Source organism: Naegleria gruberi (genome assembly GCF_000004985.1).
Source record: "Naegleria gruberi genomic scaffold NAEGRscaffold_7, whole genome shotgun sequence".
NCBI lineage: Eukaryota > Heterolobosea > Eutetramitea > Acrasida > Naegleriidae > Naegleria > Naegleria gruberi.
In genome coordinates this window covers 115,051-135,172 of record NW_003163320.1, presented here as the reverse complement: position 1 = coordinate 135,172, position 20,122 = coordinate 115,051, and the positions used below count along the sequence as shown (strand labels likewise).

General features: G+C 33.5%; 10 protein-coding genes and 2 non-coding genes across 12 annotated transcripts; 4 read left to right on the top strand and 8 right to left on the bottom strand.

Moving 5' to 3' along the window:
- Positions 1–649: 649 nt before the first annotated feature.
- Positions 650–3,337, bottom strand: NAEGRDRAFT_63527 (uncharacterized protein; the record flags this gene model as incomplete). The annotated part of the gene is made up of 3 exons (XM_002680977.1): positions 650–1,393; positions 1,437–2,404; positions 2,443–3,337. 3 exons carry the CDS (start codon positions 3,335–3,337, stop codon positions 650–652), a joined length of 2,607 nt encoding a protein of 868 aa, XP_002681023.1.
- A 773-nt stretch (positions 3,338–4,110) lies between these two features.
- NAEGRDRAFT_t123 lies at positions 4,111–4,184 on the top strand. Its single transcript has one exon. It is a non-coding gene; the product is annotated as a tRNA-Val (tRNA).
- A 358-nt stretch (positions 4,185–4,542) lies between these two features.
- Positions 4,543–5,673, top strand: NAEGRDRAFT_46499 (uncharacterized protein; the record flags this gene model as incomplete). The annotated part of the gene is made up of 1 exon (XM_002681125.1): positions 4,543–5,673. The coding sequence occupies one exon, from the start codon at positions 4,543–4,545 to the stop codon at positions 5,671–5,673; it is 1,131 nt and encodes a 376-aa protein (XP_002681171.1).
- A 268-nt stretch (positions 5,674–5,941) lies between these two features.
- On the top strand, positions 5,942–7,999 carry NAEGRDRAFT_78460 (sugar transporter; the record flags this gene model as incomplete). The annotated part of the gene is made up of 4 exons (XM_002681124.1): positions 5,942–5,954; positions 6,106–6,735; positions 6,770–7,437; positions 7,505–7,999. The coding sequence occupies 4 exons, from the start codon at positions 5,942–5,944 to the stop codon at positions 7,997–7,999; spliced, it is 1,806 nt and encodes a 601-aa protein (XP_002681170.1).
- Positions 8,000–8,124: 125 nt separating this feature from the next.
- On the bottom strand, positions 8,125–11,141 carry NAEGRDRAFT_57046 (amidohydrolase family protein; the record flags this gene model as incomplete). Its single annotated transcript, XM_002680976.1, has 1 exon — positions 8,125–11,141. One exon carries the CDS (start codon positions 11,139–11,141, stop codon positions 8,346–8,348), a length of 2,796 nt encoding a protein of 931 aa, XP_002681022.1. The 3' UTR covers positions 8,125–8,345.
- Positions 11,142–11,488: 347 nt separating this feature from the next.
- On the bottom strand, positions 11,489–12,016 carry NAEGRDRAFT_46496 (uncharacterized protein; the record flags this gene model as incomplete). Its single annotated transcript, XM_002680975.1, has 1 exon — positions 11,489–12,016. One exon carries the CDS (start codon positions 12,014–12,016, stop codon positions 11,489–11,491), a length of 528 nt encoding a protein of 175 aa, XP_002681021.1.
- A 92-nt stretch (positions 12,017–12,108) lies between these two features.
- Positions 12,109–13,539, bottom strand: NAEGRDRAFT_63523 (uncharacterized protein; the record flags this gene model as incomplete). Its single annotated transcript, XM_002680974.1, has 1 exon — positions 12,109–13,539. One exon carries the CDS (start codon positions 13,537–13,539, stop codon positions 12,109–12,111), a length of 1,431 nt encoding a protein of 476 aa, XP_002681020.1.
- A 265-nt stretch (positions 13,540–13,804) lies between these two features.
- NAEGRDRAFT_30934 (uncharacterized protein) lies at positions 13,805–15,371 on the bottom strand (the record flags this gene model as incomplete). The annotated part of the gene is made up of 2 exons (XM_002680973.1): positions 13,805–14,740; positions 15,033–15,371. 2 exons carry the CDS (start codon positions 15,369–15,371, stop codon positions 13,805–13,807), a joined length of 1,275 nt encoding a protein of 424 aa, XP_002681019.1.
- A 403-nt stretch (positions 15,372–15,774) lies between these two features.
- Positions 15,775–16,668, bottom strand: NAEGRDRAFT_30991 (uncharacterized protein; the record flags this gene model as incomplete). Its single annotated transcript, XM_002680972.1, has 1 exon — positions 15,775–16,668. One exon carries the CDS (start codon positions 16,666–16,668, stop codon positions 15,775–15,777), a length of 894 nt encoding a protein of 297 aa, XP_002681018.1.
- A 437-nt stretch (positions 16,669–17,105) lies between these two features.
- NAEGRDRAFT_63520 (uncharacterized protein) lies at positions 17,106–18,107 on the bottom strand (the record flags this gene model as incomplete). Its single annotated transcript, XM_002680971.1, has 1 exon — positions 17,106–18,107. The coding sequence occupies one exon, from the start codon at positions 18,105–18,107 to the stop codon at positions 17,106–17,108; it is 1,002 nt and encodes a 333-aa protein (XP_002681017.1).
- Positions 18,108–18,205: 98 nt separating this feature from the next.
- NAEGRDRAFT_t124 lies at positions 18,206–18,276 on the top strand. The gene has a single exon. It is a non-coding gene; the product is annotated as a tRNA-Asp (tRNA).
- Positions 18,277–18,572: 296 nt separating this feature from the next.
- On the bottom strand, positions 18,573–19,929 carry NAEGRDRAFT_57045 (uncharacterized protein; the record flags this gene model as incomplete). The annotated part of the gene is made up of 1 exon (XM_002680970.1): positions 18,573–19,929. One exon carries the CDS (start codon positions 19,927–19,929, stop codon positions 18,616–18,618), a length of 1,314 nt encoding a protein of 437 aa, XP_002681016.1. The 3' UTR covers positions 18,573–18,615.
- Between the last annotated feature and the right edge of the window lie 193 nt (positions 19,930–20,122).

The following is a 20,122-nucleotide window of genomic DNA, read 5'->3' as shown; positions in this document are numbered from 1 at the left end:
GGTTTCTAGTGTCAAAATCTGCATGTACATTAGCAGACATTCCATTCAATTTATAAAATTGGAATAATCTCACCAGCCAATGTCAATTTCATCAATTCTAGCCCAAGTAATTTGTCTTCCAATAACTTTCTAAATAATCTCAGCTACTTGATCATAATTTAAAGATTGAGGTCCTGTAATATTGTAATCCAGTAATAAGAATACTGCTCTTGCTATTGGTTGCTATGATTTCGCTTGACATTTTGTTTTGTTTGCTGCCACTGTTTCAACTTTCTCAATTAATAGAGTTGTCACACTTGATTTGTACGTGCTTCACAGATAAGCTAAAATTATCTGCTTCTGACAAATAGTGCACTTTTAATCAGCGAGTAAGCACAAAATTCCTATTCACGTTTCGAATAAAAAAAGGGGATATTCAGTATGCAGTAGATGACACATTATTGGAATTTACATGTCCACATGGTGAAGGAAAGAAATGGCAAGTTATTGAGGGAATATTCGAGTATGGAATTAAGTGTTTACAAAATATATATAAGATATGTTTACACAGTTGACTACTACACCTCATCCCTCAGACGTTGAGCCACATCAGATAATGATTTTCCATTTCTATCAAATGTAAATGTAATATCAATTACTGGTTGGCTAGTTAACACTTGTTATCTACTTGCTTGTAACTACAAATTTCTCTAAAGTTTGAGAGATTGGAAACAATTCTAGCTCCTCCAACTACGTCCATATCTTGTCCAACAATGCTGACCTTGTTACCTATTTTTCTGACAGAATAATCAACCTTATGCTCTCTAAAAGTAAATGATGGAGAGTATTCATTTCCAAGATATTCCAAAATGTCCTTCTTGATTCTTTCTCTAAATCCTGTCAATGCTGAGAATCCACCAACTATTACAATATTGTTTAGCATTAGCTCTTTTTCGATATTGGAAAGAGATTGATGATTACGAATTAAGGTAATTGATTTTTGTACATTTTCCCATACATGAGAATAGAAAAATTCCGAAATATTGGCTCTTTGATTGGCTGGTGAAACCATGTGGTGTGGAATCCATTCGAAAGGTTCAACGTTTTGTGCAAATTCATTGAATTCTTGTTGATCTTGGCTAGGACTGCAAGGGGCAATTTTCAAAAATTCTGATACCTTCGCCCAGAAAGTCATTTCAAAATATTTCATATCCTTATTCATATTCCTATTCTTCTCGTACATGTTAAACACATTCATATCCATACATGCAGTCTTAACCTCACAATCTACAACTGGTACACATGTCGATCCATATGGTGTTGCACTAAGAATTAAGGATGTTGGTTTTTGATAATACAATGCAAGTAACTTGAACGAGTTTACAAAGTGAACTGCTGGAATACCTAAAGAAAACTATCAATGAATTTAAATATAATTTTCAATATAGAAAACTTACCACAACCTGTTCTACCTTTTTCAAATATTCTTTATCCCAGTGAGGAGGAACAGCCATGAGAAGAGGATGTTCTTGTAATTTAACTCTTAAATCTTCCTTATAGAGCTGATAAAGGAATATTTTGAACAACTTCTTCTTGGGTACTCCTTTAGAGTTAAAGAACGGTTTCAATCCACAATGGTATTGAGCGTTAAAAAATCTATCCCCTGTTAGAACGTCGTCAAATCCATAGGATGGTAAATAAAAGTCAGGATGATTAGGTTCACCGACAGCTGTCATTGATCTCCAATATGTATTATTACTTGCTAATCCATACTTGTAAGTATGTTGTCCAAGATCTAAAAGTACAGCATTGAAAGATTTTTCCATATTTGATCTGGCTGAAAATGCATTATACCAATCTTTTTGAAGAAGATTGATAATTTCATTTTCCTTACTATGAAATACAATCTTCTCTTCATTGGTAGGTTCATAATTTTCACCGTATTTAACGCTAATAGCTCTATCAAGGATTGACTTTTCCAATGTGTTAGATCCCCACTTATTAGAAAATCTTTGTTCCCACATGTTTTCATATCTAGCAATTGAATTAATTTCAGAATTGATAGGAATGACACTTTTACAGACCTCTTCATCTGTTAAATAGTTAAATATGTGAACGAATATCTCTTCAGGAAGATTTTCTTCAATAAAACTCAATTTTCTATTTGATTTTTTTTGAATGGAGTGGGACAAGTCCATAGCTTGGACATATTTGATGGTGGATTGGGTTAAATTACCTTGACGTTCCAACTCGTAGCTATCATCAATGAGTTTCTTTACCCGTTTGAATTCTTCACTATTTCTATAATCCATACTATAAATACTATCCTTATCAATTCTCTTGAAGATAATTTCGCTTCTCACAACATACTTTGATCCATAAGCCATTTTTTCGCCGGCATGATAGAGATTATGGTTAAATATGGCTTTAAATTATTATTTAGCAATAATCTGTTCAACTTACCAACACTTCCTTCTTTTGAGTCGATGCACGCCAACTGTTTGAAATCAAAAGAAATATTATTATCCTCAATCTTCTCTCCAACCTTTTGGAAAAAGGTTGTAGTTGAAGAAAAGGAGCTCAAATAGATCAACACTGTAAAGATTGATTTTTCATTATCATTTCTAACGAATTGAGCATCAGTGTGAGGTTTAAAGAAACTTCCACGACTATACTTGTTGAATCTTAAAACTTCATTAATTCCACAAGGAACCCAACAACCATCATTATCAAAACCATAAGGTTTCACACCATCAATATCAGACTTTTTCAAGAATGGAACAATTCGAGACCAAATTATATCTGCAAGTTTCTTACTCTTGACCAAAACTCTCTCATTATTAAGATATTCCTTTGGATATTCCTTATCAATTTTCTCATATCCCAATCTTGATGTGGAATCAATCAAATCACTACATTCTGTTTCGGACAGTATGCTTCCAATATAAATACAACGATCTTGATTGACCATTGTTTCAAAACCATCTTCCTCATAATCATCATCACTTTCTTCAATAGGCTCTTCCTCGTTCAACAATTGCACCGTCGTAATCTTTGAAGAAATTTGAATTGATTTTCCAGGAATCAACAAATCCTTTCTCCTCCAAAACTTTGGTTCATCATCTTCATGACTTGTTGGTGGTCTTGTTACACCACTATTTTCAATCATCAAGGCTTCGGAAATAAACTTTGCCCTTCCATATTCATTTGGAGAAATACCTTCATCAATAATCTCATCAGCAGTGTAGTGGTTTTCAATGACTTTTTCATGAGAGAGAGGAGGCTCTTCTTGATCCCAGTCGAAGATTTTGTAGGGAGCGTTGGCGAGACGAGTGGTGAGAATTGCATGTTCATTCATTTTTTTAAGCAGATAAAAGTCTATTGTCGTAATAGTAATAGTGAGAACAAATAAATTCATAAATCCATGATATATATACAGGGCCAAATAAGAAAAGAATGAAATAATAAAGAAATCGAGTACAGTGAGTTTACAGCGATATTATTTACGGTTTGTAGACGCCCCTTGTTATTCAAAAATATTTTTATTCGCCCCTTAATAATTGTTATTCTGAATAGTAGAAAGAACGGAAACTACATGATCATCAAATTCAAAATTAAATATTCGTTTGGAAATTATTTGGAAAGAGAATTAGTGGTTCAACAGAGCAACACAGAGAAGAGTTCAATATGTACTATTTTTCAATTTTAAATTGTTGACTTTATGTATTTAATTGACTTGTCTATTCTAAGGTTACTTAGTTGACTTGAAGATACTGAGCTGTCAATTAGAAACTTTCTCAGACCGTTCTCCTCATCAAGGGGAGTGTATTACTAGTATGGTATTTTGTAAATTGACTGAGATGGAGTGTAATCGTTTTATTGAATTGTGACAATTTGACAGATGCTATGATGATCATATTGAATTCTATTCTAACAGTGAAATTGATCCAAGATGTATAATAGTGTGATAAAACGTATCTGGTAAACTTATATCAAATTACATGTCTTTATTTGTTGAGTAAGGTACAGTAGCAATCTTTCCAACATATATTTTAAAATACTCTTTTTCTTAAATTAAGTTCCAAAGATATGAACATGAAAATTATATTTATTACAGAAATAAAGTGTGAAGCAGCGATAGATCAGTTGGTTAGATCGTAAGCCTAACACGCTTAAGGTCGCGGGTTCAAGCCCCGCTCGCTGTAACCTTTTGCAAATCCTGCCTTTATCCAAATAATTAATTTCTGAATTGTATATCCTTTAATCCTTGTTCATTGTTTTTGTGAATTACTTGTTTTTTTGTTTACTATTTGTTTTCTTCATACTCCAAAGCCTCACTTTCATATTTCATTATCATCAATAACCGATATGCGACATGATTTAGTCAAACGCATCTAAATTCTTTCCTTTTCTGTTTTACACCCAAATGAACTTTGAATGGTTGGACTTTTCACTGACACGCAAAGTTTGGAGCCTGAATGTTTTTAAGGAGGCAGCAAATTCTATGTTGTTTTGTTGTTCGGCAAGTGATTGATGCACTTGGTAAAGAAAACATCATACGAAATGGATCAATGTTATTCGAAACATGTTGTTGATCAACAACAAACAAAGAGCTATCAGAGGAATTATCAGGTTTTGATTGATATTCCTGATGAAATTATTATTGAAATATTGAAGTATATTCCATCTGAAATAATTATTGGAAAGTGTAGTTTAATTTCGAAACAATGGTACGAATCTTGTTGGAAAGTACCATTCTCTATTAGAGTGAAAACAAGGAGAGCAGCAAGTATATTCGAGGAAACTTTGAAAAGTGAAAGATTTGATACTTGTCTTCGTATACAAAGGTTAGATTTCAGTTTCGTCCCAATTATTGGAAACTCCTTGGAATTAATTTCATCCTCTCCATCAATGAAATCTCTTCAACACTTGAATTTAACTCGATGCAGAGTAACCTCTCAAGAAATCAAAATTCTTGCAGATAGTCCAAACATTCGTTTACTTTCGTCTCTAATTCTTTCTGGTTGTTTGATAGGTGTAGATGGAGTCAAATTACTTTGCCAATCAACAAACTTTTCCCATCTGAAAGTATTGGATCTATGCGATTGTTCTCTTACTCCTGAAGCTCTCTATCATTTATCTTCATCTCCAAATTTCTTTCGTCTACTTTCTCTCAATTTACGAAACTGTTTGGTAGGAGATGAAGGCGCCAAACAACTTTCCCAAAGTCAATTCATTACACAACTAACTCATCTCGATCTAACTTTCTCCCAAGTTGGTCTTGAAGGAATCAAATCCTTGTCCAATAGCCGAAACCTTTCGAATATAATTCACCTAGACCTTTCTCATTGTGAAATTACTGATAATGGTACAAAACAATTATCTTCTAGTCCCTACCTTTCCAATCTGACCAATTTAAACCTGACCTTTTGTAAATTAGGTCCAGAAAGCTCACAATTCATTGCTGAAAGTTTCCACCTAAACAAATTAATCAATTTAAACCTTTCTTACTGTAAAATTGGATATGAAGAGATGAAGATGTTATCGGCGAGGGTGAAACATCTGGTTTGTGTTGGTTCAACAGTGGTGAATCACAGTGTTGGGAGAAACAAGGATTCTTCAACAGTTTCGAATACAGTTTCAACTGCACCACACACAACTATTCGAATGTTGCAGCCGGCAATGTTGTGTTGATTACAATAAACCAACAAACCTCGATTGTGCCACTGTTGAAACAATGTTCATAGGAGCTTATGGGTAATTGCATGTCCGAAGGGGCAATTTCATGATAGCTTTGTCTTATTATTCGAAAGGGGAAATTGCAAATGTGGAAGGTTGATAACGTCCCTGTCAACATACTTGAGCGTTTCACGAGGTTTCGTATTTAATTATTATTCGAAAGATAAAAAACAAATGCAAAACCCTATCAAACAATTCTACAAACTTTCATACATTGAAAAATATGAAAATTACATGTAAGTTTTTTTTTTTCAATCTCATGATTAAAATCTGATCTTTTGGAATTTTCACATAATCCATGTTTTTCTTTTCTATTCGAATGTAGCAAATCAAAAAAAGTATTCCTAGCAATATTTTTAATAATTACCAATTTGTTGGGAGGTTTAGTCTTCGGATATGCTTTGGGAACAATTGGAGGAGGACTTGGAAGTGCCATCACAGCATTCTTTCCTTCATCAAATTCCAATAGTTCAGTTGTCAATAATCAGACAACAACAAGTCAATTTTATGACACATTTTCATATGGAATCAATTCACCAAAAGAACACTGGTTTAATAATGCTATCGAGCCTCTCTTTCCCACTCAAAATATCGAAAATTTGCATTGTATCTTTTCCACAGGAAGCAAATCTTTAAAACTTGTGGAAAATTTGCAATTGGAAAAAATCAAAAAGTTGCAAAATTGCTTTAAAAATTCTAAAAATTTGCAATTTTCCAACTTTATGGCTTTCACTGCTACTGCTAGTAATGCAACAACATCCAATTCGACAACCAATGCAACAACAACATTCGATTTGGGAACTAGTATCATGCAAGGTCTTTATTCAGCCTCTATCTTCATTGGTGGTTTATTTGGTTGTATGTTTGCAATGGCTTCAGGTCCACTTCTTGGACGAAAGATTTCCATTCTCTTGTGTTGCATCATTTCAGTGATTGGTAGTGTTGGAGGAGCTGCATCTTTTACTTGGGCATCTTTAATTGTGTTCAGGTGTATTCTGGGTTTTGGTGCTGGAATAGGTAAGTTTCCAATATTTAAAATGGAAATGTTTAGAATTTGTATGTTCTGTAGCCACCGCTGTTTGTTCAGTTTATTGTGCAGAGCTAATGCCATACGCCAAGTATCAGGGTGTCCTCGGAGCCATGTTTAATATGGGCATTTCACTTGGAACGACAGCTGGTTACGTTTTTGGTGCAATTTTCGTTCGTTCGAGTGAAATGTGGCGTGCTGTTCATGCATTTGATAATTTATTTGTCATTCCATTGTTTTTCATTGTCTTGTTTGTGATTCCAGAGTCGCCAATGTTTATTCATGGTGGAAATCATCAGCAACACGGAGAAACAAGTAAGGAGAATTCGAAAGGAAAAGAACTTGTTGAAACAACAGCAAAATATACGAAAGAGAGTATTCCAGAGAAGGAAATTGAAAAAGCTGAGAAGAAACAGAGCACCATGTCCACTCTTGCTGCATTCAAACGTTTATTCTGCTCAAAGGCCATTCGAGGAACCATCTTGGCTTGTTTCGGATGTTTTGCATTGGAATGGACTGGTATTCAGAGTGCAACCATGTTTTTACCAAGTTTGATTGAATCTGCTGGTGTTTCTGATCCATTGAATCAACAGCTTGCTTCATTTGGTATTGCAGTTTGGCAAATCTTTTGCATTTTCCCAACAATTTTCTTAATTGACCGTTTGGGAAGAAAGCCAATTATCATTTTTGGAGTAAGTTTGAAAATTGAAACATCTATATTCTAAACTAATCGAATTTCTTATTGAAAAATTGAAATAGTTCACTTTGAGTTTAATTATGGATTTGGCTTGTGGTTTCATCTTCCAATTTGGACAAGATGGAAGTGATTACAAAATCATTCTCTGCATTCTTTTCATTTGTTTGTATCTGATTGGTTTCCATTGTGGTATTGGTTCTCTCGGTTACATTCTGGCTCATGAAGTTTTCAATGGAGAGAATGAGAAGGTCATTGTTATTGGAACTTCAATGGCAACATTGATTATGTGGTCAACTACAATTGTTCTTTCACTCTTCTTTATTCCAGTCGTCACTTTGACTAATCAAGCTGTTCCTTGGTTTATATTTGCTGGTATTTCATTAATTGGATTATTTTTATACATTTTCCTTTTACAGGAAACATCTCCAACTGTTCTTGCTAAACGAGCTGAAAAGAAGATGAAGAATCCAAAACCTGAACCAGAAGGAATTTCAACTTCAGACCTCGCCAAATCCACCAATAGCGATGAAATTAATAATGTCGCTTTGAATCAGTAATTTTTGTAATTTTATTGAAAGATGTGTTGGCAATTGTGTCAAACGATTTAATTTTTGAAATAATTTTTGAAATATTTGAATAGAAAGTTTTTTTAATTCGATAATGATGGTTATTATCGACTACAGTTATAAATTTGAGAATTTTTATTGGAATTGTTGTTGGAATATTTTACAAAATTCGTTGTCAATTAATTCGGATGTCTCCTTCATCTGAAATTACAGCTCTTGTTAGAATCCCAGGCTTGTATAATTTCATGAGCGATTGTATTGACTTTCTTAAAAAGGATAAAAAAAGCTCATATCATAATAAGGATAATAATAAATTAATTTAAAGTTTTGTTAAAATTTAAAATTGAACAATACTACAATCAACGGTATTCTTCACAGCAACAAGTTTTGGTTTTCCAGAGAAATTGAGTGGATTGCCATCGAATAAAACCAAATTGGCTGGATAGTTTTTGGTAATGTAACCAACACCTTGACCCAATTTGAAAATATCTGAAATTGTACTGGTAACTGAGGAGAGAGCATCCATGAATTGAATGGAGGATTCTTTTTCTCCTTCAGTGGAAACTAGACCAGCAATAAATCTCAAATTTCTGACATCGTGTGCTGAAGTTCCCATACCAATTCCTAAGTTGACTCCTGCAGTGAATAAATCAGAAGCTCCAAAATTATTCTTACTTCTCTTGGTTTCCCAATTGAGCTTGTCACTTAAATCTTCAGCGAGTGGTGTTAAAATAACAGGAATGTTATTTTGAACTAATTTATCAGCAATCAAGTGAGCTTCAGCTCCACCAATAATTACCATATCAAATCCGAAGGTATTCTTTAACTCAATTAATTGTCCAATATCATCAGCTTGATTGGCAAATACAGAGACTGGGATTTCTCTATTCAAAACTCTCTTGATGGCCATGTCCTTTGAGCTTTGGAAAACTTCTCTCAAATAATTGATTTGAGCAGAAATTGAATCAGAAATTCCACCCTCCTTTGAGTTGGCACCAATAGTAACATAGAGTGCAGAAGAGTTTGAGATTAAGCTATCACTGACAATTAATCCTTCCAAAGTGAATACACTAGAGAGACCATTAATCAATAATCTTCCTTGACGATGAGTAATTGAAGTTGTTACACCTGCCTTCCAAGCAGCTCTGAGATTTCTCGATCTCATTCTAACTCCAAATCTACTTTGAATTCCGAAAATACTCTCAGTATTCATTCCGTAATTATCTCCATCTTCAGTAATTGGTTCAGCTTCAATTTCATAGAGACCTAGTGAAGTACTTGACTCAATGAGTCCAGGTACAACAATACCGTCCTCGATTTCATAGGTGACGTGTCCGTCAGTTTCTGGAATTGGGCATTCATCTTGAGTTCCAACACAGGAAATAAGTCCAGAGGCAGAAACAACGACATTACCTTCATCAATAATTGGCTTTTCCTTGTGCATAGTGTAAATCTTGGCTCCCTTGATTGTGTAACCTCCTGTATGTGTCTTGCCAAAGGTTTCTGGATCATAGCTACAGAATTCAGTTTCAGTGGTTGATTGATCCTTATCGTCCTTTCTAATAGTAATCTTCATGGTTTGGGTTGATTTTGGAACATGATCCAATGTACTGTGAATTGGCAAATTACGATCGTCAACCTTGTTACCATCAATAAATACTTGGTGTGGTCTTGCACCTAGCATGAGTGGAAAACGATCCCAAACAACAATATCAGCATCATAATTGACCTCAACCTTTCCCAATCTATTACCTAATCCCATAGCTTCAGCTGGAACAGAAGTGACAGAATTGAGAGCTGATTGTTCATCCAATCCATAGAAGTGACTCTTTGCAGCATTTAACAAGAGATACTTGCTGTGAATAACTGGGTGATCTGATTTAAGGGCCACTCTGACATTCTTATTTCTCAAAATACTTGGAGCATGAACACTGGCTTCATAGGCCTCAACCTTAAATCCAAATAAATCAGCAAAAGTGGCAACAGTAATCTTATTTCTTTCCAAAATGTCAGCAATCTTGTATGCTTCAAGAGCATGGTGGAATGCTGATATTTTGAATCCGAATTCCTTTGACAATCTAATCATCATTTCCAAATCTTGAACTTCATAACAGTGAACATTTAAAGTAATATTAACACCTCTCAAGAGGCCAACAACTGGATCCAAAGTAAGATCGTATGGTCTTGATGGAGTTGTCTTTCTCACAGATTCATTACAATCCCAATTATCTTGATCTAACATGAGTTTCTTAGAATCTGAAAAGATTTTTCTCATTAAAAAAGCAGAACCCATTCTAGAGTATGGCATTGTTTTGAAACTTCTACCATAGACACGTTTTGGATTTTCACCACATGCCATCTTGAGAGTTCTTGGAGCATCTCTAATTAACATGCTACTGACAGTTCCAGCTGCTGTTTTCAATTTAACAAAAGCACCTTCACCTCCCATAACATTTGCAGAACCTGGCAAAATCAAAGATGATGTAACACCTCCATGGAATCTAATTTCAGAAATGGCAATATCTTTTGGATTCAATGCATCAACTGATCTAACCATTTGAGTTAGAGGTTGACTCACTTCATTCACATCATCATGTCCACGAGTGTCCAAAGGATCAGACATGACACCCAAATGTGAATGCATATCCACAATACCAGCAGTAACAAATCTTCCATTCAAATCCACACCTTCATATGCCTTCAATTCATCAGATCCATGATTAGCAATCTTTGAAATCTTTCCCTTCTCCAACAAGATATCCACATTTGAAATCTTTACCTTTCCCTTTCCATCAACATTTGAAGATGAAATCAAATTCACATTCTTCAACAAGACATATGCACTTTCCTGAATATTCTGATTCATTGTAAAATTTCTATCCTCATCAAAGTCAAATTTGAAATTAGGAATTGGGAGACAATTCTTTCCTCTCGGATCAGTGCTAGAACCACCATCATTAATGATTGGTTCTTGACTACCAATGAAAAAGTAGGAACCAACGAGAGCAGCCACAACAATGATCAAGAAGGCTACAATTAATGAACAACCAAGAATGATATTTCCCTTCTTGATGGATTTAATTCGGGCCTTCCATATTGATTTCCATGATGATCCCTCTATTATTATCATCATTATTGAATTGTAAATATTATTTAATTTTAAATATTATAATAATTAACATTGTTTAAATATTAAAGGATCATGAAGAAGGAAACCAACCTATCGTATGAATATCAGTATCATCTTCATAGTTATTATCATTCATTTTTATTTGAAGAGAATTGTTGAGAATCAAATTATCAAAACCTTTCGGAAGCTCCGAATGTTTGGAAGATTCTTGTTGGGTTAATGAAAATCTTTGGAATTTTCTCTATTTTCTCTAAAGTATATTAAATATCATCCAAATTATCTATTGACATTGAAAAATCTAAATAATTATCTAATAATTATCTAATAATTATCATATTCGATTGAGATACTTATTCGTCATCATCTTGTTCGCTTTCACTACTACTGCTACTACTATCACTTTCCAAAGGAACAATCAAAGAGTCTCTTTCCAGATAAAACCTTGTTCTCCACAATCCCCAACCTCCTCTCAGTACCTTTACATTCACTCCATTCAAATTCCATTCCTGTTGGTGATCACCACCATCATCTTCATTGTTGTATAAATCCTCCAATAGGGAAGACATCTTTTGAGCACCGTACGGTCCTCTCTGTTGAGAATAGAAACAATGGAAAATTAAATCCATACTTTTAGCATTGTTTTGGTTGTTTTGATTGTTGTTGGAAAGGGACAAATCAGAGAGTAATTGTCTTGCTCTTTCAGGCTGAATTAATTCATCAATCGGAATGTGATGATATTGTTGTGGTGTTGGTGTTTTGATATGTCCACTTCCGTAATCATAATCACGAACATCAATGATGGCAAAAGAAGTATCCTGTTGAAGGATTCGTGTTTTTAAATCCTCTGGTTCAATATATGAAATGGAGAATTCTTTCATTTTTTTTTTTGAAATTTAAAATTGTAATCCACTATTTAATTTCCATATTATTTAATATTATTTAATATTAATTTTCAAATTATCATATAAAATTAAAGTTTTGGAAGAGTTTCAATAAAATCAAAAATAATTCTCTCATCAAATGAAATATTAGCACTGAACAACATGTAGCCCGATGAGAAGAATGCTCTATTTCCTCCCTTAAGTGTCTTAATGAGGAGAATGTTATCTCCGTACAGGCAGGCAGGCATGACCGTGTTGTTGAAAACCGATGGCGCACACAAGGGATCATCATTGGCATGAATTGCAAGAATTGGGATTTGGATTTCATTGGAGAGAATTTTGCAAGAACTTTGTTCCTTGTAGAAATCATCAAGATCTTGATTGGTGTTTGGCAATAATTTCATGGTAAATTGATTGTCAAATTGTGAAATGGTGGTGGAGTTTAGTATGGATTTCAGGTCAAGTTTGGAATCTTGGAAAGTTGACCAATTGAGTTCGACAATCTTTTTCATGGAATGAAGTAAGTGGTTGTAAATGAAATTATTATTGAAATTCTTGAAACATTTGTGAATATCGAATGGATTTGATACGGAAATAGCTCCAATAAATAATTGATTGACTAATTCCTTGTTCAATGAAAGTGATTTCAATAGTAAATTGGCTCCAAACCCCCAACCAACTCCAAATAACTTTTCATTCAAATCCAATTTTTGCTTCAAATCAGCTAGACATTCAGATAATCCTGAAGCATTTCCTAGCATGATGAATTCATTTGGATTGATAATTTTCAATGTGGAATCTCTTCCCTCCCTATTGTAAATGATTAATCTCTTGAATGAACTCTTGGTGTGTTCGGCCAATTTCAAAGGATTGGATTCTCCACAAACGTAATTTACAAAATTATCAATATATGGAGTATTTGTTCCAAAAGCTCCATCAATGTCTGGAACAATAAAGAAGGAAATTTCCTTCTCTCTATTCTCATTCATTTTCTTTCTTTCCAATACAGTAAAGTAGTATTTCATTCCATCCCTATCAATTGTAATCTGTTTACTTGTCCAATTCTTGAATTTTCCTTCAACATTCTTTGAATTCAATCTGTTAAATATTAAATTCCACAAACTTCCCTTCATAAACCGAGAGATTATTGATTGAGCATAACCAGACCATCCAAAAAACATTGGATATCGATACAGACAAGTCTGATCAAACGAATTTGGTCCAAACAATATCGTATTGAAAGACCAAGGTTTGTTGTGAAGAGTGTTATTAGCTTGATTGACCATTTGCTGTTTGATTGGATCATTGTTAAATAATTTGAGAAAATCTGCAGAGTTCTCAGTCAATAGATTACCAGTCATTGATGGACATAATTTTACAAGTGATTGAAAGTTGAATTTCTTTCTCTCGGATGTGTTGTTATTATCATGATTGTCTTGTAAATCCTCTCCCTCTCCAAGATAATCATCATCTTCATAATCATCATTATTTGAATTATTCATTGCTGTTTCTGATGACATGTTTTTCGAAGCATCGGAAGAAAAGTAAACACGAACTTCATCAAATAAACTATTCGAATGAACACAATAATAAATTAAAAAACACAAGAATAATAGAAATGGATAAGTCATGAATAATTGTCTAAAATAGACAGTGTAGGGTGATGTATTATCTGCCACAATTTGATCATAGATTGATTGAGTATCTGTTGGAACATAGGTTGGTCTCGTGTTATCAAATTCTTGATGATTTGCTGATGACATTTTTTACAAAATTTATTATAAATTAAACAGTTCTCACTTCGTATCTACCTGAGGTTGTTACATATCTTACACCCTTAAATGGTTTGTAGTTTTCATTTCTCAATTGTACACTTTCTACCTTTAAACCAGACATGGAAACACCATCCAATTCAAATTGTACTTGAACAGCAGGACAGGCCAAAATTTCATGTTCTGATTTTCCAGACATTAATGGGAAGGTTATTTTACCTGATAATGAAGGAGTTGGACTCTTTGATTGTTGAGTTTGTGGACTCAATTTTCCAACATTCCAAACCAATGATTTAATGCTAGATTCATATGAAATTGAACCAACAGTAGTAGTTAATTGTTGATTATCAATTGTAGGAATTGGAATAATAACTCTAACATTATCCAATGACTTGTTGTGAGTGTGTCTCAAATTTAACATGACATTAACATTAGCCCCACCTCTATAGAATGTAATTTGAGGTCGGCAATAAATAGGAAGCATTGGTAAATTTGACATACGGTAGGAAAGCAATTCAAAATCACCATCAGGAGGAATGAAGGAAATGGATTTATCTTGTTCGTATCTAGCATAACGAACACAAGGATGGAATGAAATATCTTCAATAATATTTGGATCATTAAAATTGAACAACAAATCAGGTGTTCCAGATAATTTACAACTAGATTTGATGACACCAAAAACTTCAGAAACAGCAGAACCACCATTTACATCAACGATCACGTTGAGTGTTTCTACAATATCAAAGTACACTTCATTATTCATGTACTTGATACCAGCTTTACGCCAAGGAACAATGGACTTGTTATGACCAACAATACCAACAGTGGTTTTACCAATATCACCTGTTAATTGTTTAGCTATGGATGCTGGTTGTCGGACAAGATCCTTCAACAAGGCAATTTCTGTTGTGATTGGGAAGCCACCATCAATCATTTCATCAAGAAGCTGTTGTTATTATTATTATGATTAATTATGTTAAATAATGTTGTTGTACAATATAAAGCAGTAATAATAATTGATTGTGGTGTACGTAATGATGATATTTCAACATTAGAGTAGTGGATAATTATAAACACACGATTTTGTTGTTGTGGAGGATAATCAAGTTTGTGTTAAAAAGGAAGATTTTTGTGATGGTGTGGTAAAATTTTGTACACGTAGTATTATCATAGTTTTTGATAGGAATCAAGTATTATTTGTCAAATCACAACAATTGATCATCATCATGATTACTTACCTGATAAACAACAACAAAGTTATTCTTAATATTTTGTTCATTGACCTTTTCAATATAAATTTCCAAAGTATCAACAATACGATGAAGCATTTCAATAATCATCAGAGGTTGAAATTCCCTATCAACAACACCAACAAAATAAAGTGAATGACGGAACACGTGAGCAACATAATACTTTTGTGTAGAAATAATTGGAGAAACATTAGAAATTCCTCCTTTATGTTGTTCCTTCATAATTTCAGTGTAGAATTCTTCGGCAACACTTCTACTCACATTTCCCAGGAAATGTCTTTCGATAATAATCTCGCCGAGTTTATCAAGGATGAAGAAGGATTTCATTTTTTTTATATTTTGAAAAAAAAATTTAAAAATCGACTTTTTTCCAACAAGACAACACATCACAACCAGCAAAGTATCTTCCAATATCGAACTGAGCAAGAAATCTTACACTAGGAACAAAAAGTAAAGAAGGAAATTGGGGTTTTTGACAGTGCTGAGCATTGGAGATGATATGTGAATATTGAATAGGTTAGTTTTGAAAGATGTTGTTGTTAGGATCTTCGGAGTTATCCGTTTGAAAGGAGTTTCATGACTCTATTTTCTCTCTATTTGGAATCGATACTGTAAATTGTTTGAGGCTCACCCTAAAAGATATTTATTTGATGAATTGTAATAAATTCCAAAACTGTGTCAATTGCAACAGATATATAATGATACACGTTATTGTTATTAATCTTTGCCTTTAGGTTCTATAATGTGGAATTGGTGAAGAATTACTAAGGTACAAGTAATCTAAATATCTCATATAGGAGCAGAGTTCCTTTCTTCCAAAACCCTCCTTTGTAAAACCGTGAGCAATATCGAAGGATTTGTTGGAAATGGATTCCTCAACTGGAATAATGTGTGAATTCATACCTGATTTCATGGACATGGCCTCACTTTGAATTTTACATGATTCAGACAAGATGAACATGGAGAGGAATGCTTCTCCAACACTTTCTCCACATGTCACAACACCATGATTTTCCAAAATGAGAATCTTCTTGATGGATCCAAGATCGTTTTGCAATCTCTTTCGTTCTTCTTCATTGACTGCAATTCCTTCAGTTTTGTGATAGGCAACATCTCCAATAATTGAACTGGTCTGAGAGAGAGTCTTATCAAAACCCTTCTCAATACATGAAAGAGCTGCACATGGAGCATAGTGCATGTGCATGACACAGAGAACATCCTCTCTAGCTTCATGAACAGCTGAATGAATAACATATCCAGCTCTATTAATTCCAAACAAATCTCCTGTTGAGCCAGGGTCAACAATTTCACCATCAATATCAACCTTAACCAAACTTGATGCAGTAATTTCACTATAATGAAGACCGAAAGGATTAATGAGAAAATGAGTCTTTTCACCATCTGAAACTCTTGCAGTTAAATGTCCATAGACAGTATCAGTCCATCCAAACAAATCAAACAAACGATAGCAAGCAGCCAATTCTGTTCTAATCAACTGTTCCTCAGGAGAATACTTTTCCAAATTTCCACTATTCAGCAATTTCAAAACATTTTCAGTACTATACTTGGGAAATCTGAATAAATCGGATTTGATTGTCTTGTTTGTTGTTTTCTTTTTAATCATCAAACGACGTCCACAAAGGCTTGATACTAAATCTTGATCTAAAATCATTTCATCATCCTCAAACCAAATAAAACTTCCATCCTGTTGATCTCTCATACCAAGTAAATATTCAACAATAGCTGTTTCTGAATCATGATCCGAATAATTAAACATATTATTAGCAATGTCCTCTCTAATTTCCCCAACTCTAGCATTTACCAATACATTCATCATCTTTTTACTTTTAATTCCGAAATTTCCATCAAAATGTGATGATCCCACTCGAGGAATTTGTTTCGAGTAGATATCCTCTCCGACCTCACATACCAACACTGTGATTCGTTGTTGTGCTTGCATTTTTTTCTATTAATTTGGTAATTTTGCATGTTGATTGAATTGGCGCTCAATTACACAATCAATTTTTTCACACAACAAATGAGCATTCGAATTCGGGTTTATTAGAGGACTATATTGTCGTATTGAATGGTTTCCTTGGAGAGTTGTAAATGAGGTTTCTTGTTGGATTGTTGTTGAGTGGATAGCCACTGTTCAATTGTGGAATCAATCATTTGTGAGTTTTCTGAATAGATTGATTGAGGAATGATGAATTGGAGGAGAGTTTCTTGATGTTCTTGAGTGCAAGAAAGGGTATATCTGTACAGATCGATATTATTCAATACATGATTGGCATAAAATTTCAAATTCTTGTTGGATGTTTGCTGAATTGGAAATCTGGATCCATAAAATAGAATGATTGGATAATTAAGAAGAATTCCATTCATGAGAGTTGCATCAAATGGAAGGAATGGCAGTGATGGAGTTAAATGCGAGGAAAAATCAATTTCAAAAACACATTTTCCATTTCCATTATTGAAATTCTCAATTATTTGATTAGAAATTAATTGAATAAATGGTTGAATATTATTCTGTATCTTTTCTCCACACTCCAGATATGGTTCCTTTCGATCCAATGCATCAATATCAATGAAAATTAAATTCAAATCACAACTCTGTAATTTTTCCAATCTCTGTTTCAATTTCTCAGTATTTATCAAATAATTAAAAATCATTTCCTCTCTCTTTCCATCAAAAAACATCCAGAATTTAATAATCATCACTCCAATATTTCCAAAATTTAACTTATTAACATTTTCATGACTCGTGTGAGGAAAATTATTTAATAATTCCGAATTGTTATTTTCCAATATTGATAATTGTTTGGATAGATTTTGCAAGTCAGTACAATCGGAATCTTTCAGGACTGCATAATCCAATAGGATGGTATCTCGTAATCCACTCCACAGATGAAATAAATCCCTTCCGAGTGAGTAATTGTTTTGTTTCTTGTTTGTGGTTGATCCAATTTTTGATACGTTAATATTGAACAGGGAGTGTTTTCGAAGTTTACATTCTCGTAGGGCGTTTTGGTAAAGTTCGGCAAAGGTAGAGAAGGATGACATTTTTTTCTTGAATTTTGTTGAAATTGTCGGTATGGAAAGCACAATTAAGATGTCACCATTAGTATAAAGTCAACACCTAGTATAATATTGATGTGAAATCGGGTGTGGTATAGTGGTAGCATTCCAGACTGTCACTCTGGCGACCCGGGTTCAATTCCCGGCACTCGAGTCATAATTTTTGATTTTCTCTTTATAATGATATTTTTACAAATACATCTTTAATGGTATGATAGAATACACCAATGATTTAATAATTTCGTTTTTATTTTTTTAAAATTCTTTGTATTTCCATATTTGGAAGCCTCGTCTTGGAGGTAATTTTTTTACATTTTTCCTAAAGCGATAAGTTTATCATGTTCATCGTGGCTTCTAAATGTTAAAACATAAATTTTCAAAAAACAAAATAATATCATAACATATTTTCTGCCAAATCCCAATTTTTTTCACAATTTCATTTAACTTTACTTTTTAGAATTTAATTTTTTTCAGACTTTATTAGACATTTTAATTAAATCAAATCAGAGGCAAGAGTAACAACGCCATTATAAGAACTTGAACAAACTGAATAGAATTTTCCATTGATTGCAGTAATTACCTTACATGATGAATTGGCAATAGTTGATTTCTTTGCAGAAATCATCTTTCCACTTTGAATATCCAAGACAATATATCCAAAATCATTGGTCATTAGAATTTGCTTATCATTTTGAGTGGCTGAGAAGCGAACATCATTTGCTTGAATTGGTAAATGCCAGACAACTGAGAATGTTGGATTTCCAGTTGTATCAAGTAAGATACCAATTGCATTCTTGTCTCTTTCAGTTCCTTTATGTTTTCCACATGAAATAATTGAGAAAGTTGAAAGTGGACTTGTTTGAATATTCAATGAATTGGAACATTTGACAATTCTACCAAGTTCAGATTGATTGACTTGTAATTTCAATGTACTTCTATTGAGTACATTTACAGCATAGATGAAATCTTCACTGCTATCATCATTACTGGCAACAACCAACAAATTACCACTTCCCAAATAGGAAATAAATTTGGCGCCAACATTTCCAATTTGATATTGTGAAACAACTGTTGTCGTAGTATCTAAACGAAAGATGGTATTTTGAACTGCATAATAGAGAATATTCTTTCCATTTTCTTGAGTAGTAATCAAATTGGATGCAGGTCCATATGTGAAACCTGTTGGCATTCTCCATTTCATGATCATGTCAGGTGTATAAGCTTCAATTGCAATGGCATTTGACACATAAAGAGTGTTATCAACAAATGCAAGTCCATCTACTTCAACACCATCAGGAATTGAAAAATAATTGGAATAACCCAAGTTATTACTGCCACCTGTCAAATTATATGAAAAGACAAAATTCAATCCAGCATGTTGTCTAGAAAGTGCAAAGTAATAAACACCTTGTGGACTCATCACTGCATGAGAAACTGCTGAAAAACTAAAAGCTGGTCTGTCAGTGTCAAAATTCAATTTAATCAAATTGCCACTTGTCAAATCAACCTTAACCAAACCAAAATCCATTAATTGTGGAAACTTTTCACCATCGTAAACTGCATAATTCGTGAGTAAAATATTTCTCTGAACGTCAGCAATCACTAAAAAATTGTCAAAATAAATTGTTGGACTACCCTGAAGTGTAATGTTAAAATTTGGAGTTGATTTCAATAATTGAAGACGATTTGTTTGAAATTCGTCATGATTACCTTGAAGCCAATTGACTGATTTGACATTGACTTGCGACAGGACATGGGATGAAATTAAAAAGAGGAGAATGGTGAGAGGGAGGAGAAGTGATTTCATTTTTTTAAAAGCAAGAAATGACGAGTTCACAATAGATTAAGTTAATTTAAAACTATTCATTCTCCGATTGTCAACTCCGAGCTGGAAGTTGGGAGTATAAAAAGGTACTAACCAGGCAATTCCAGAATCATAAATTTATGTTGGTATTGGCCATTAATTGTAAATTAAATGGTCCATTGTAAAATGTTTGATT